Here is a 17,861-nt window from a genome sequence, read left to right on the forward strand (position 1 = left end):
AAAACAAACATATTTAGAAAGAAAATTACTTCAAAAATTAATTTTTTAAGTAATTAATTCCTGTCAGTGTAATGAAATTGGTGGAGCTGAAGAAATCTGCTGCTATCCTGTGTTCATCCTTGGCCACGCCCCGAATGGGGCCTTCTTGATGTACATAAACAATAGATAACATACAGTGACTAGGGCCTTCTTGATGTACTGCAAAGATTCCACTACCCAATCCCAAGCATAGGGGATACAGAGACTGTAAACTGCGATAGGTGTAGGTCCCTATTATGGACTTTCTTATTTTGGAGTTTACTTAAGAAATGTCCCTGAAAGAATGGTGTGTGTGTGTGTGTGTGTGTGTGTGTGTGTGTGTGTGTGTGTGTGTGTGTGTGTGTGTGTGTGTGTATGTGTGTGTCTAGAGAGAGAGAGTCAGATCGTGGCTTGATAACAGGGAATGAAGGATGTACATGGAGCACATTATGTGCCTGGGTTAGGCTACTGTCAGGCTGAGGTGCAAAAACGGACCTGTGATTTTCTTCAGAAGCCATTTATATATGCCTACCCAATGCTTCTCATAAAACTAATCATAATGTCATTGCTTTGCTATTCTAGACAAAAATTCCATTTTTTTATAAACTGAGGTTTCCTGCAGCAAACACTAATAATGCAAAGTTCCCAGTGTGGATAGGAAGAACTCAGTCTGTAAGGGTAACATCATGGCAAACTAGCTTTATGTATACATCACACATGCTTTTAAAGAACTCACAATCAAACATTATTTACTAAATAGAAATTTGCTTCTTAATTTTCATAAAATTAGTTTAGAAAAAAATAGGTCCATAATCTTTATTGCAAGAATTACTTATCTGCCTTGGCATCTGCAAAACATATCATCAGTACACATGCAGAACTATTTTATGCTTTCCCAAGACAATATGAACATACGATCTGCTGTTTAGATTATGAACCACTTGATCATAGTAAAGAAATGAAAATTCCCAAGAAAATTCAAAACAAATATCACAGGTCATAGAACCCTGTCAGTACTGGTCATTGAGTTAGCACATTTAGCTTAGTATGTAAAGAATTCCAAACCATCTGGAAAAACTGGTATAATGGTATCTTAAAATTAGAACTGTAAAGATAGATTTGGATAGATTAAATGTACCTCCCTCTATCTAGGACATAACTGGAGCCGGTAGGAATACACTGAACAAATGAGGTAGTGTCTAATGCTGCTCTATGCTTTTCTAAATGTCTCCGCACTTAAAAATTCAATATATTCAAATGTTGTTTAGACAAGTTATTACCCATCCAATGAATTAAACCAGTAAATCATTAAGGATCAGTGAAATAGAACTTGTACTAGTCTGTGAAAGTACTTAAACATATCTAACAAACAGTTCTAAGCCACATGGCTGCCACACAGAGCTGTCACATAGTTTATTGTGTGTGTGTGTGTGTGTGTGTGTGTGTGTGTGTGTGTGTGTGTGTGTGTGTGTGTGTGTGTGTGTGTGTGTGTGGGGGGGGGGTTGCAACCAGGAAGGGCACAGTGAAAGGGGAGAATAGTCTACATACCTAGTGTGAGGGGGATTCAGGTAGTGCACTAGGAGGCTGTATTGCAAAGCCACATAGACTGCAAGGCTAATTAATAGGGCTGTGGCCATAGCTGAAGTTGGGGATGGTTGTACACTGCATGGTTGCACAGCCACTTCCCACAGGATTCCAGCTCTGACTTCTAACCTGGTAATGCCAAATTACAAGGATGTGGCCAACACTAATTTCACTCCACCATGGCATCCAAACCAGTCCATAGATGGTCAAGTGGACCATGGCTGGTGTTTATCCTGTTACATTGTGGGTACATTTACAAGGCATCCCACTCAGTGACCTACAGTTTGATATCAGTGTATTCTAGTTAGACTTTCCCAAACAGGGATGTACCCCTATCTGAAAATGGCATTATGAAAGCAATCCATTTGCCAGTATCATACAACAGTAGCAGCCACAGTGGCATTTCTACACACACACACACACACACACACACACACACACACACACACACACACACACACACACACACACACACACACACACACACACACACACACACACACACACACACACACACACACGCACACACACGCACACACACTCACACATACATGCAAAAACAAACAATATTCTATGCCCTTCCCTAGACCACATGCCTGTAGAACAACAGAGACACCTGATACACATGGTAGGAATTTCTTCTATAGTATCTCTACAATATCACTTGAGAGCATGTTCCTTGACATACCAAAAATTCTCAGCCATCTACGTTCTTAATATGACCATTCCATCTATACTAGTATTGCTGTCCCATGCTATTGTGCTGTCACACCTGTGCAAATTATGATGATAGCCTGTAAATGAAATGCTTGCTGGCAGCTTGGCCAGTCTGTCTACTGTACTATAATATATAGCCTGTTTATTTCAATGCATGTGTCACTTTTGTTCTATGTTTGAGATGTCTTGGCCCAGAGTTGTGGGAACATGCTACCATACTGCCAATGCCATAGCATATTGCACATCATCTGCCTCACATTGGGCCTGCTGTGGTGTTATCCAGCTTTAAATGCTCAGTCAGGTCCCCAACTGATGCAGCCACACATATGTCAGCAAATGCTATAGTTTTAACTTATTGTAACTGTTTTCATAGCATCTTGTTGTGTAGCCCTACACATAGCTCATAGTGCCATGTTGTGTATGCTGGCACACATCACAAACATCTTGTTACATGTTTCTGTAGCATACTACAGAGCACTAGCAGATGTATCCACACAGGCAAAGAGTCACTTCACCAGCACTCATATGGTGATGTTCTGTGCCTACCTGCCTGCAACAATACAGAGTTGTAGGGCATTACAGATGGGGGACATCAGCAATGGCTCCAAAGCATATGCATCATTACTTGCAACACACTCAAATGCAAACTTATATTTATGGTTCAGGATCTTCATGATATTTAGGTTTGCAATGTGCATATTCACCAATGAGATGACTCTAAATAAAATGTCATCCTCCATAAAATGTTGGGATATTTCACATATATGACAGATGTGGGAATCATGGGAACTGTCTGGATAGTGCAAAGTCACATTGTATATAGTACCTTGTGCAACGAGCACCAGCAGAAAGTGCCATTGTACAGGAGATACTGGAAGGCTTATCAGAGGACTTCAAAAGATTTACTGGTTCAAGGCAAAGCATCAGGTGTACAGCCTTAGACTTTCTCTAAGTATCAAGGACCTTCAGCGATACTGATGCCCTGTATAGTGGGATGTCATATAAATATAACCATTTCATTCAGATCATATACAGTGAATGAGCAGCAACTTACTACTTTAAATCAGAAGGAGCAGGATTGTGTATTTAGGGAAATAACATGTATTTCTTAATCAGGCAGCGTGGTGCAGTAGATTTTGTGTAGTCAGGACAAGGGAACAATGTAAGACATTGGACATTGAAAGCAGTGGTCTTGGAAGTCCCAAATGTTAAATACTGTGATGAAAGAAAAATCACAAAGAAGCAGTAAGAAGGGCCCAAGAAGGTTTTTAAATGAACTAGACATACTCACTTATTTCTGCTATAAACATAAAACAGTAACCTCTGATTCATGGAAGCCTTTGAACAATTCATTGGTAGATCTTAGATTGAATGTTAAACCAGAAACAAGGTATTTTAAAAAGAGATTCCTCAGGATTCAATATAATCCCTGTAGGCTCCATATAGAGCCTATACGGGAAGTTCCCATATCCACAGCCATGGTTCTCCCTCCGTAGCACACCATGCATATTAATCATGGCATGCTGCTGAAGGAGAGCATAGTAACAGGGATATTGAATCCATGCAGGAAGATGGCTGGTCAGATGTTGTGTACATGGTGAGGCTCCCTGTAATGTTTTCTGCTACTGTTGAAATGTGCTGTGAATTAATAGTTTGTGTTTTAAATTTCAAATTTTTATTTATTTATTTATTTATTTTGTTTTAATGTCCATTTGTGTGGCAAGATGCAGAGCACAGAAATGCCAAGTTGCACTTATATATAGACAGCGAACACCTGCCAGACATCTAAAAATAAAAACTGGATGTAATTAATTATTTATTTCTGGTTCTGTTGAAGCCCTTTTGTGTGGTGCTATGCCTAGCAGGTAGCTTAGTAGTATATGTGAAGGTATACTAGTCTGTATACTATCCAAGTAGCTAAATTGGTAGAGTAAGGATCTAAAGCTTTGTAGGTCCTAGGTTTGAATCCCTAGCACACATATCATTTGTTTAATGCAATGTAAAATGTCTTTTAATTTAAAACCAAACCCTTTACATTTGGGAGTGCTGCATGGTGCTAAGCACTGCTTAAATGTGGTTAATGGCTACTATTGTTTGCATGTTGCTAAGCTTTACTAAAACCATCATAGTGAAAGTTTTTATAATGCTCAGCTCTGCTTAACTGGTTTGTGTGATGTTAAGCAACACAGCACTTTTTTGAATGTTGCTGAATGAAGTATAAAAGTAGGATAACAGTCTATCTTAAGGGCAATAGGCAGAAATTCTGCAGCATTCGTTGGAGTCTATCTAACTGAGAGTATGCCAGGTGTTGTTAGAGAGGGTGTGCATTTTTGGGCACAGAGATGGGGTGTGCAGGATTCCAGGGATTTTGTTGGGCTCCTGGTATGCAGTTATGAACCTAGGCTGCTGCAGTGCAATTACCAGGGCTCAGAATGTAAGGCTGAGGCCTGGTATAAGTTGACTAGGGAACCTACCAGTGCTACTGGTATTTCCCACACTGGTGAGCAGTGTCATCACCACTATGATGACCTGAAGCATAGAAAGAGGGGACATTTAAACACCTGGGTCCAGGAGGCCAGGGCTGGGCATGCCCCAGACATATGTATTTATTCCACTGTTTTACCAAAATGCAAGCTGAATGTGTGCAAAACTGGTATGGATAATGGTATGCTTCTCACCCAACAGTTGCAGCTGAGCGGACTCTCAACATTCAGTTCCATGTCAGATGCCTGGTCAGGTTGTACCATGAGTGTGGTAAGTACAGATATATTATGCTAACTGTAGTGCAATAAGCAATAACGAATAAAAAACTGTACTGCAATAAAGAATAAACAATAACAATTGTAGTGCAATAAATGGGCAATTAGAACTGTAGTGCAATAAATGAACAATAAAAATGGTATTACAATAAACAATAAACAATAACAATAACAGAAAGCCAAAAGGTGTAAAGCAGGATTGTGATGACATAACATAATTGCACTAGAGCTATATGCATTGCATGTCTATGGTAAGGTTGCTGCAGTCAAGTGTAAAACTGTAACAGCTGTAGAATGCAAAAGTAATGCCCACAAAAATGTATTGCTCAACTCATAGTATGGTTCAAGGCTGTGTCCAGGCCAATTTCAGTCACATAATGTTTTCTTTTCTTTCCAGTCCAGGAACAAAAGGTATATGGGTCAGGTAGCACAAGTTATGAGCAGATATTTTGTGTACATTTCACAGAGAATTGTCACCATTACCAATAATGTGTTAAGCAGCATTGTGGTTTCCTAAATAAATATGTCTAACTATTTGCAGTAGGGCTGTAGTCATTGCATGTTTGTTCTATTGTTACTGCAGTCAAGTGTAAAACTGTAATATCTGTAGTATGCAAAAGTAAAGTCCTGAAAATGTATTGCTCAACTCACAGTAGGGTACAAGGCTGTATCCAGGCCAGTTTCAGTCACATAATGCTCTCTTTTCCTTCCACTCCAGGAACAAAAAAATCTATCTTAATATTTGTAGTAGGATTGTATTCATTGCATGTCTGTTCTAAGTTGCTGCAGTGAATTGTCACATTATTTGCAGATATCCCCTGCAGTCACAGCTATTGTGTTCTACTATCATGCCTGCCAACTAAGGCATGATGGCTGTCTAGTTTACTTAATGTACACAAACATACCTCTCAACTGTCATGATTTTTTGTAATGTAATTAGAACTGCCTAATCTGTTTACCACATGATTACCAGATAAATGATTACCTGGAATTAAATGTATTACCAAATCCATTTACATAACACCTTGGTAGATATGTAAGTCCACATTATGTGAAACTGTTCTAATTAGTTGTGCACCTGCATTTGTTAGTGCTTGGCCCATACTGTCCCATGATAACAGCTTGAGAGGTATGTACATGCTACATCAACAGTAGAAGAATTGTCGTCACTGTACTCACAACTGACACTCCACACCTGTAATAGAATGTATTATCAGTGTTTTCAGGGATATCATCTGTGAGGTCTATGTTATATTCTCAAAAGTTGACAATGTCGAATCCGACATTGTCGACACGAGAATAGTGAAAGTGCAGAACATCAAACGGGTAAATGGAAATCTCCATAAGGGGAGATTTCTGTTTACTTCAATGTAGTGTGGTCTCGGAGTTGGTATATTTAAGTAGTGGGGTGTGGGGGGTGCAGGGGGGCTTGGCTACACCCTTTAGATTTTCTTTTTTTTTCTTTAATTTATTTTTATGAACATTCAAAATTTTAATAGTTCGATCAATAAAGGTCGACCTTTAGTGATTCGAACTATTATACTTTCGATGTTCTAATATAGACCCTCATCTGTGTTGCCATGAATGGTATGTCCCCCCTCACCTCTTATCTTCCTTAATTTACAGTGGATACAAAAAGTTTATACACCCCTGTTAAAATGCCAGGGTTTTGTGATATAAAAAATGAGACCACAATAAATCATTTCAAAAATTTTCCCACCTATAATGTGACCTATAACCTGTACAATTAAATTGAAAAACAAACAAATCTGTTAGGGGAAAAATACAAAAAATAAAAAATGTAAAATAAGCTGGTTGCATAAGTGTGCATACCCTAAAACTAATACTTTATTGCAGCATCTTTTGATTTAATTACAACATTTAATCTTCTTGGGTAGGACTCTATCAGCAATGTTGTCCTGGGTGTTCCCGTGGAGGACATGGTCACAGCAGACAGCAGTCACCATCCGGTACTAGCACCGCTTCTGACCTTGGGCATGGAGGTGCCATTGCAACTCCTGGCAGAACTAGTTCCCATGTTTGGGGTCAGAGATGGTGAACTGTCAGCTCTAGTATGCACAGTTCAAAACTGTTCAACATACACACATGTATGGCTAGCACTGAGCTTGACTGTGTACATGCACACACGTGCACACCACTTTCAAATGCAGGTCACCTACAGACACACACAGCACATTTCCATGGTCTATCTTACATGCTTCCCTTCCTGACTCACACACATGCTGTCAGTCTTTTCGGTCAGCCTAGGCCTCCTGCACCCCCATACAACACACTGTGTAAGTGATGATACCTATGCAGCATTCCTGTCATCCTCACCATCAATGCAGGGAAATGAAGTGATATTTCTGATGCACAGGGTGACTATATAAATTAACATGCAGTAAAAAATACAAACCAGGTAACTACCAGGACTGTCAGCATATAAAACTTTTATTCAGAACATATAGGATAAGCGCTTTCACACAAAATGTGCTTCATCAGATCCATCAATACAAGAAAACAAAAGCATTTTATATATTAAAAACAATTAGCAACATCCAATAAGACATTAAAACAATTACTGATGCAAACTACGCTTCTTTAAAATCAGCTTTAAAGGTAGAGCAGCATTAATACCAGGCAGCTTGTCTGCCTGCAACCTAACAATCCATTTAGTCTCAACTAATTCAAGCCTATTATTAAATAAATAGACACAAATAGATGACATCACTTCCCATTATATATTTAAGGGAAAACGCACATAAAAAAGCATTTCATTAATGTCAAAATGCAACAATAAAACGTAGTAAGACATAAAATAGAAACATATGTGCAAAAATAGAGTGCACGAAGTACATAAAAGTGCATAAGTTAGTGCATAAAGTAATATAAAAATAATATAAAATAGTATAAGAATAATATAGAAATCGTAGTATATTATATTATATTATATTATATTATATTATATTATATTATATTATATTGATACCCCACCATCATGTCATAGTCTATAAGACTCATATAAAACAATTAATAATAATAATAATAATAATAATAATAATAATAATAATAATAATAATAAAATTCTGCAAAGCTCTTGATGAAATAAATACATATCTCTAATATAAAGAGCATATATAAGGTCAAATGCAAACACATCAATTATGAGTAATAAAATTATAAATAATATATATAAGTGTATGTATACAGAAAATACTACTAAAAATGAATTGTATTATTAATATTAATTCATGAAAATAATTGTGTTTGGTGGTAATGAACATAATAACACATTCATCTTTTAAGGGCTTTTAATTTTAATAAATTACTAATGGACAAACTGTCATTTAGACCTAGCCAATGTACAGAGTCCAATCGTACTTGCCAAATCAGCTCAGCCTTTTCAAGGAGGTATAGCCCCCTCCTTCTCTATTTGTCTTTGAAACTTCAAAATAATGAATTTAAACTGATGTCCCTTATTAACTTTGAAATGTTTTGCCAATGCATTAAAATCACATTCATCTCTAATATTTAACAGTCAAAAAATCTAGTGCTGTGCTAAAGTCCACCAAAGCAGCAAACTGGTAATCCAAAGAACAAAACAAGGTGGAACACTGCTATACTTAAAAACTTTAATTGTCCAAAAGTAAAAAATGCAGTAAACAGGATGAGCGCTTTCGGGATATACCCTTCATCAGATGTGGTTGAAACATTAAACAAACATTTTATATATGTCAACAGCCAATCACATTCAATAGAAAACCCGCCTATTTTGTAGGACAGGTTTAATAGGTATAACTTCATTTAGACCTGGCTTCCTGTTTGCCATTAAGTCAACAATCCATCTGGTTTCTGCCAATTCTGTTTTTAACTTAATATCCCCCCCCCCTACTGTTCAATCTTACATTAACAATGGCCCGAAATTTAAAAGTGTGTGTAGGAAATTCTTTTACATGCCTGCATAATGCATTTCTTTCGTCTCCATTCCTAATACTGGAAAGGTGTTGCAGGATTCTCACTTTTAGCATGTTATTTGTCTTCCCAACATAAAAACAAGGGCAAAGACAGCATTCGGCTAAAATAAACTATGTCGGTGGTATGACAGGTGGCCTTACCCTTAAAAAAGAATGTTTTATTTGTAACTGGATGTCTGAATTGTGTATCCTTATTAATATTGGGACAGGCTTTACAAAGTCCACAAGGTGTTGTCCCTGTACTATGCAGGGCCTGATGCTTATAAGTGTTAGCAGATTTTTCTATACATAAGAGATCTTTTAGATTTTTATTCCTTCTATATTTGAAGGTAGGATAAGGGCCCACAATATCTTTCAAACTATAGTCACTTGTAAGAATATTCCAATTCTTACGCACTATATTGCAGGCATCTCTTACGTTGCTACAATAAGTAAACATCAGTTGCGGCCCCATGTGTCGATTGCTCTTATCTATATTACTTTCAGCATTCTTAGCTCGCTTTATCCATGGTTTATGTGTATTATGTCTTAAACCTTTATTTTTATCTATAACCTTATCCACCATTTCAGACTTATAACCCCTGTTTTTAAAACAATCTTTGAGGTTATCAATTTCTTCTTCAAAGAATGAGTCTTCCATACAAATCCTTGAAGCCCTACTGACTTGCCCTTGTACAATGTTGGGATGTGTATATCTCGGGTGCATACTATCAAAAGATAGAAGGGTGTTCTTCCAACACTCTTTTTTAAAAAGTTTTGAGTTAAAACCTAGCTCATCTTGTCCTACTCTAACATCCAAAAAGTCTATGGAGTCATATGAGTGTTTAACCGTAAACCTAAAAAATGCTGTGGTTGAATGTAAAAAATCCACAAATTCACCTAACTTTGACTCAGATCCGTCCCATAAAAGAAAAACATCATCTACAAACCGTAGATAGAGTTTTATGTGTTTTTTCCAGGCTTCATTATTTAAAACAAATGTATTTTCCCAATGTGAGAGTACCAAGTTGACTGTTAGTTTCTCTAGTGATATAGTGCTGTGCATGCTATGGATTTGAACCTGAATACTGAAAACAGCTCCCTTTCTGCTGGAAGAGAGGAAACCTGTGATAATAGCGTATGGAGCTCAAAAAGACTTTTCAATAAGGAAAATCCTCTTTTAAACTTAGGATTTGCAATGCAGAGCTCCGGTTCCAAGGAACGTCTGAAACCGGTAGCCATGGATAAAAGTTTTGAGGAAATGACACGAGACTTGACTTACAAAGCAAGTAAATTACAGCGGCTCCAATGGCAATTTTATCATCTTGAAGCCTGTATTGACTATGGAATAGTTCCGAGGGGGATGAGGATCCTTTGCATGCCTGCACAAGGAGACCGCCACCCGGAACTTTTGGCAAAATGGCAGTCATTGAATATCAGTACAAGTTTTAAATATATGGAACTCCTTAATGAGTTCTTTACTCCTGAATTAGAGGGTTTGAAAAAAGATGTGACTGTTTTGCAAAATAAATTAGAGTCTGAATTTACTGATGCACGAAGCGTTGAACGCTTAGAAGCACTGTATGTGTCATTTGCTGAAAATGATGACAAAATAAAAAAACAGAAATTGAATAAACTGCACAGAGACTTTGAAGATTTTTCCAATGGAAATATCTTCGTTTGGCCGAAGACAAATGCACCTAAGTCCTCTGGCCTTACTGGTAAGCGATGGGCTGATTTCTCTTCAGAAGGGAAGAACCGGAGGGGCAGCGCTAACGTCGTGATGACAGATCGTTTACCAGAAGGAAGGAACAGGAAGGGGAACGTGAATGCTGGGACGCATGCTACATGCAGTAGTTCGTTTCACACGCCCGATCAAGAGCAGGAGATTTCGCTCATCAAGGAGAGTGTAATAGGAACGAATACGGCTTTATCAACAGTAAGCTGCCCTGCGCATATGGAAGGGGAAGCTAATAGCGCTGATCCTGTCGTTGGTAATAGAACAGTTGTTGGCAGCTGCTCCATGCTAAAGGTTTCTGTTTTGAAAGAAAATGGTACTGAGGCTGCTGACTCTGGAAATGCTAATGGCGTTTCCACAGGTGATACTGGAGGTCTGCAAAGTCATAATGATAATGGGTTGGGAGCATGACCTAAAAATCGCATGGAAAGACAGAATTTTCTGGATCTCTTACCAGCACCAGTAAAAAAGAAAGGCTCCTGGAAAAGGTCTCTGAGCGAGGACAGAGGGGCAGACAAAAGGAGGAGGACTTTACATTGACTACTGGTAATTCTAATGGCATTGTTTTTAATCTATCATCTTATGTTTTGAATGAAGATGAGCTTGCTGTCCTTAATAAAGGGCTAACTTTTGTTCCAGGCAAATGTGGAACATATAATGACATGGTAATGGATGTCATGCTTTTTTGTAGAAGCGTTGCTTTAAAACTGTTATTTGGTAATAGTAATATGGATGTTTTCACCCTCAAAAAACCTAGTGGATATATTCCTCCTTTGACACCAGCATTACATTTATTTATTAATGCTTGTGAGCAAGATTTCATTCAATATTTTGAAGAAGGTGAATTTAGCAAATTTTATAATTTAACCTTTAAGCAGAGGGCAGCCCTTAAAGGACTTAGTGAGAATAAAGATATTATTATAAAAAAGGCAGACAAAGGAGGAGCAGTGGTTTTATTGGACACCATTAGATATAATGAAAAGTTAAATGTTTTACTACAGGATAACAACACTTACATTCAGATTAATCCGTTAGGTGTAAAACAGGTCACTGATAGAGTACTGTTTTGCTTACAAAAATTGTTGAATGATATGCTCATATCTGAAGAGACATATAATTTTCTCTTGGTAGAAAAGCCTGTTACCCCTGTTTTTAAAACACTTCCCAAGATTCATAAATCTCTCAGTGACCCACCCCTACGACCAATTGTTTCTGGGAGGGGATGGGTCACTGAGAATATTTCAATTTTGATGGAATATTCCCTTAAACCTTATTTGAGTCTAATGGACAACATTTTAAAAGACACGGGACATTTTTTAATGTCCTTGGGAGAAATGAACAACAATGTGGGTTCTGTTAAATTATTAATGGTCACAATGGATGTACAAAACTTATTCACGGTGATCAATAATGACTATGGTATTTATACTATCGGTGAACTTTTGGAAAAACTTGGAGTAAATAAAGAGAAGATAGTTTTAGTTAAGACCATGTTAACTTTGGTCTTAGAGAATAATGTCTTTATGGGAGTTAATTCATTATATAGACAGGTGCAGGGGGTAGCCATGGGCACCCCCTGCGCCAACACTTATGCCAACTTGGTACTCTCACATTGGGAAAATACATTTGTTTTAAATAATGAAGCCTGGAAAAAACACATAAAACTCTATCTACGGTTTGTAGATGATGTTTTTCTTTTATGGGACGGATCTGAGTCAAAGTTAGGTGAATTTGTGGATTTTTTACATTCAACCACAGCATTTTTTAGGTTTACGGTTAAACACTCATATGACTCCATAGACTTTTTGGATGTTAGAGTAGGACAAGATGAGCTAGGTTTTAACTCAAAACTTTTTAAAAAAGAGTGTTGGAAGAACACCCTTCTATCTTTTGATAGTATGCACCCGAGATATACACATCCCAACATTGTACAAGGGCAAGTCAGTAGGGCTTCAAGGATTTGTATGGAAGACTCATTCTTTGAAGAAGAAATTGATAACCTCAAAGATTGTTTTAAAAACAGGGGTTATAAGTCTGAAATGGTGGATAAGGTTATAGATAAAAATAAAGGCTTAAGACATAATACACATAAACCATGGATAAAGCGAGCTAAGAATGCTGAAAGTAATTTAGATAAGAGCAATCGACACATGGGGCCGCAACTGATGTTTACTTATTGTAGCAACATAAGAGATGCCTGCAATATAGTGCGTAAAAATTGGAATATTCTTACAAGTGACTATAGTCTGAAAGATATTGTGGGCCCTTATCCTACCTTCAAATATAGAAGGAATAAAAATCTAAAAGATCTCTTATGTATAGAAAAATCTGCTAACACTTATAAGCATCAGCCCCTGCATAGTACAGGGACAACACCTTGTGGACTTTGTAAAGCCTGTCCCAGTATTAATAAGGATACACAATTCAGACATCCAGTTACAAATAAAACATTCTTTTTTAAGGGTAAGGCCACCTGTCGTACCACCGACATAGTTTATTTAGCCGAATGCTGTCTTCGCCCTTGTTTTTATGTTGGGAAGACAAATAACATGCTAAAAGTGAGAATCCTGCAACACCTTTCCAGTATTAGGAATGGAGACGAAAGAAATGCATTATGCAGGCATGTAAAAGAATTTCCTACACGCACTTTTAAATTTCGGGCCATTGTTAATGTAAGATTGAACAGTAGGGGGGGGGGTGATATTAAGTTAAAAACAGAATTGGCAAAAAACAGATGGATTGTTGACTTAATGGCAAACAGGAAGCCAGGCTTAAATTAAGTTATACCTATTAAACCTGTCCTACAAAATAGGCGGGTTTTTTATTGAATGTGATTGGCTGTTGACATATATAAAATGTTTGTTTAATGTTTCAACCACATCTGATGAAGGGTATATCCCGAAAGCGCTCATCCTGTTTACTGCATTTTTTACTTTTGGTTAATTAAAGTTTTTAAGCATAGCAGTGTTCCACCTTGTTTTTTTTCATCTCTAATATTTCTAATGTGCTCACTAATCCTGTTTTTGAGTTTACGTTCGGTTTTACCGACATAAAAACAAGAACAGTTGGAGAAAATTGCACAGTAAACAACAACTCTTTCAGTCACACACAAAACTCTCCCTGGTATCTTGACCTTCATATTATAAACAGTGGTCTCACCAACTTCAAGAATACATGAACAAAATTTACATGTTCCGCAATTGAACATTTGCCCGTTGACACATGGCAAATTTGAATCTTCAAATAAATGCTTCAAATTGGCCCCTTTCCTAAAAATACAAACAGGTTTATCACCTGCAACATTTAAGAGTTCTTTTACACCAATTAATAGGTTCCAATTCTTCATTAAAATCTGTTTAATTAAGGGGGCCTCACATGAGAAAGTGGTGGAAAAACTGGATTTATAGTTGGTGGGTTGGCCCATGGGCTGCCTACTAAAATAACTAAAATTCTCCATGTGCCCTAGTTCTAGACTATCAAATATAGCTCTAGTGTGTTAAACAATACCCAGTTGGTGGGAAACCTCTTGGTTAGTCTGATGGGACAAGTGTGTTCCTAAAATCAGTGTAAAATGGACGTGCTGCCTTTTAACCATAACCACTCATGATATTCTCAATAAACTGTGAGAGATACCCTCTTGAGGAACACATGTCCTTGAGTTTATAACATTCAGACACAAAAGATTCCCATAAAGTCACCATACGTGCAGCATGTATAAACTGCCCCTTCACAACTGCCTGCTTTTGTGAGAAAGGGTGGTAGCTATCAAAATGAAGGAAAGAGTTGGAGTATGTTTCCTTTCTAAATATTTCTGCAATAAATCTCTGATGCTGGGAATCTTTAATAAGAAGGATGTCTAAATACATAATACTGCTTTCTTTTATGGTATAGGTAAATTTCAAAAATGATGTGGTGGTGTTAATAAATTCCACAAAAAGGGGGACTTGATCCTTTGGTCCCTCCCATAAATATCCAGGTATCGAATGTAAATATGTCAGAATGGAAAAAAAAACTTGATATTCTGAGATACCCTTTCTCCCACTCCAACATATCTATGTTGGCATAAAGACTACCATAGGCAGAACCCATTGCCACTCCTTGTTTCTGTAGATAATATTTTTTATCAAATAGGATGTAGTTACTTCTAAGGACTATGTCCAAAATTTGCTCATACATGTTAATTCTCTCTCTCTTGTTCAACTCCTTTAAATAAGAGATAGTCACAAAACCACTCCACCTAAATCATGTGGAATAACAGAATACAAGATCACAACGCCAATATTAATGAAAAGAAAATGATCTTTAAAAGTAATATTATTGACCTTTTTAAGAAAGTCCCAAGAGTCAATACATAAGTGGTTTTCTTCCAATAGGTAGTTCTTGAGTTCAATATCTAAAATCTTTGCTAAGGAGTGACTGATTGAGCCCCTTTATATTAGAGATATATATTTTATTATTATTATTATTATTATTATTATTATTATTATTAGTTGTTTTATATGAGTCTTATAGACTATATCATGATGGTGGGGTGTCAGTATAATATAATATACTATGATTTCTATAGTATTCTTATACTATTTTTATATTATTTTTATATTACTTTTATGCACTAACTTATGCACTTTTATGCACTTCGTGCACTTTATTTTTGCACATATTTTTGTATTTTATGTCTTACTACATTTTATTGTTGCATTTAGACATTAATGAAATGCTTTTTTATGTGCGTTTTCCCTTAAATGTTTAATGGGAATTGATGTCATCTATTCGAGTCTATCTATTTGATTTTATTTGATTATTTGGATTTTTAAAGTTTGCATCTGATGAAGTTCCTTATATAATGCGATTGGAATAAAAGTGCTTACACCTATACCTGCTGATTAATAAAATGAATTCTTCGTGGAATTTCAGCCTGTGGTCTGCTACCTGTGACTTCTGTTTTTGTTTTGTTTTTTTTCCTGGCTTGGTTGAATTTTGCATTGTTGTGTATGTGTTCACTGACAATCTGAGCCCGTCCTTTGAGGTTAAACATGTAACTGCACTGTGAATTGTAGTTCTGATCTGTGCAGGTGGATAATTTTGTTACTTACTGTGTCTAAGTGCTTCTTTTTGATGAGAAGGTTATGCCTCTTTTTTATGGGTGGCACCCTCACCACAACTGTCACACAGCAATGTCCACCTCTTATTGTACAGCCCGCGACTGGCAGTTGTCCACCAATCTGGTTTGCTGTGCCATGAGAAGCCTGTGTCCCTCCTGTCATGTACAGCTGAGTTCATGCAGTTGTAATGCTGCTGGTATGGGTGTAGAGCTCTGAATACTTCTCTGTCCCATCTGAGGGTGGAGGTGCAGTCAAGCTTTGTCAACCATCCCACTGGAGGTACACATGGCTTTGTTGAAATATATGTCTGTAATGTCTGCAAGGGAGATTAGTGCTGGTAGTCCTAATGAGAATGATCTGTGGCAAGATCCTACCAGGGAGGAACTCACACTCGGAGGCTGCAGTGGTCACCCATACTGGTAAACACATGATGCAATACTTTGGTTCTACTTGTGGGCATGTCACAGCACTGCTCCAGGGCATTGTAGTTAAGGACCTGGACTAACCTTTAGGCAAGTGAGCTGCAGAGTGACTAAGCAACACAGTTGATGGTCACTTAATGCCATTCCAAACCATGGTGTAATAATATGTCTTAATAGACACACATACATACAAATACTCACAATGTTTGTCTGAATTCATGCAGCTGCTTCTATAGCCCAATATTGCTTGATTATATACCCTTCCAGTACTGAATGGCACCTGCAGTGTCTCCAGGAAATCACTGTGTTTCACAAAATCTGGATGTGTATTTATCCTTAATGAGTATGCCTGCATCACCTACATTAACTAGGACACTGTCATTTTGAGGTCTAAAGATGTGGATGAACATGTAGTCTGGTATGCCTGTGGTGCTGTCCACAGCCTTGAACCAGATGTCCTTGACTGCACACATGTCTTCATAATCTAGGGTGGGGACACATTCCACAGAATGGGGTTCAGTGTTGTCATAGCCAGCGTGTAGCACCACATTGTTGTATAAAGATGGTGTTCTCATTGCCAACTTTACCTTCAACGGTGCATCTAAGATGCATTGTGGGGTGTCAGCATCCTTGTCCTGTACTCCAAATCTCAGGAGTGAGAGATGAAGACCATCACTGATGCAACATTGATGTCTGTTGAGCAAGGCATCCAAGGCAGACATGTAGTAGATCCCCTTACAATGACACCACATGCTAAGGCAATTATTAACTTCCATCAATTTCTTTGTGTATGGAGCCATCATCCTAGGTGAGGGTCAGCTGCATCTGAAAGCTATGTGCATAACCATGAGAAACACAGAGTGGCTAAGCACATTCATGTGTCTGAATATAGGCCGAAGACATATGTCCCTAGTCATACACACCTGCAGGAACTATGATGTCATCATTATGTTAACTGATATTCCGTGATTTGTTGCAATGTGTGGTAAGGCCTATTGTGTCAACCCACAGACAGCTGTCTGTGATCTTTCCCATTTGTAGCCACTTCACACAGACATCAATGTGTCTCATGACGTAATCACCCATGAGTAAGAGGTGTGATTTTATGTTTTGCCTCCGGTGTTTGACTGGTGAGAGAGTGGTGCATGCAGTATTATGTGTACTGTGCACTCCAGAGGCAGGATTTTCTGAGGTGCCTGTTGTTTGGCGATGTCTGGTAAGGAGCTGCACACATGCAGGTGTGTGTGTGATGTGGATGTAGGTGGTGCAGAATGCGAGCTGTGCATGTTGGCATAATGCTCATTGCCATATGTAATGACTGCTGTTGGAGACACCATGGCAGCAAGGTTTGAAATGCAGTCACATCTGTCACACATTGTATTTGTATGTCATAGGAGTAGAGGGGTGGGAACACTCCCAACATCTCAGCTGCAGGTTTTACAAAGTTAGGGTCATGCTGCAACACCCTTGGGGTTGACAGTCTGATATACAGTGTTTGTAGACACACCTTGCAGTGAAGATGTGGATGCCCATGCATGCATAGAGGACTTATTCAACTTTGCTGACAT

The 17,861-nt window shown here is 37.8% G+C and overlaps 1 protein-coding gene across 1 annotated transcript in view; it reads right to left on the reverse strand.

The window, feature by feature from the left end:
* The window catches only part of LOC122814443 (trace amine-associated receptor 5-like), a 78,913-nt gene extending 69,221 nt beyond the window's left edge, over positions 1-9,692 (reverse strand). The window contains exon 1 of the mRNA XM_044087022.1: positions 9,471-9,692. Within this exon, the coding sequence (XP_043942957.1) occupies positions 9,471-9,692 (222 nt within the window). The remainder of the gene's footprint in view (positions 1-9,470) is intronic.
* Between the last annotated feature and the right edge of the window lie 8,169 nt (positions 9,693-17,861).

The sequence above is a fragment of the Protopterus annectens genome, chromosome 10.part0, assembly GCF_019279795.1.
Source record: "Protopterus annectens isolate FY-2018-M chromosome 10.part0, PAN1.0, whole genome shotgun sequence".
NCBI lineage: Eukaryota > Metazoa > Chordata > Ceratodontiformes > Protopteridae > Protopterus > Protopterus annectens.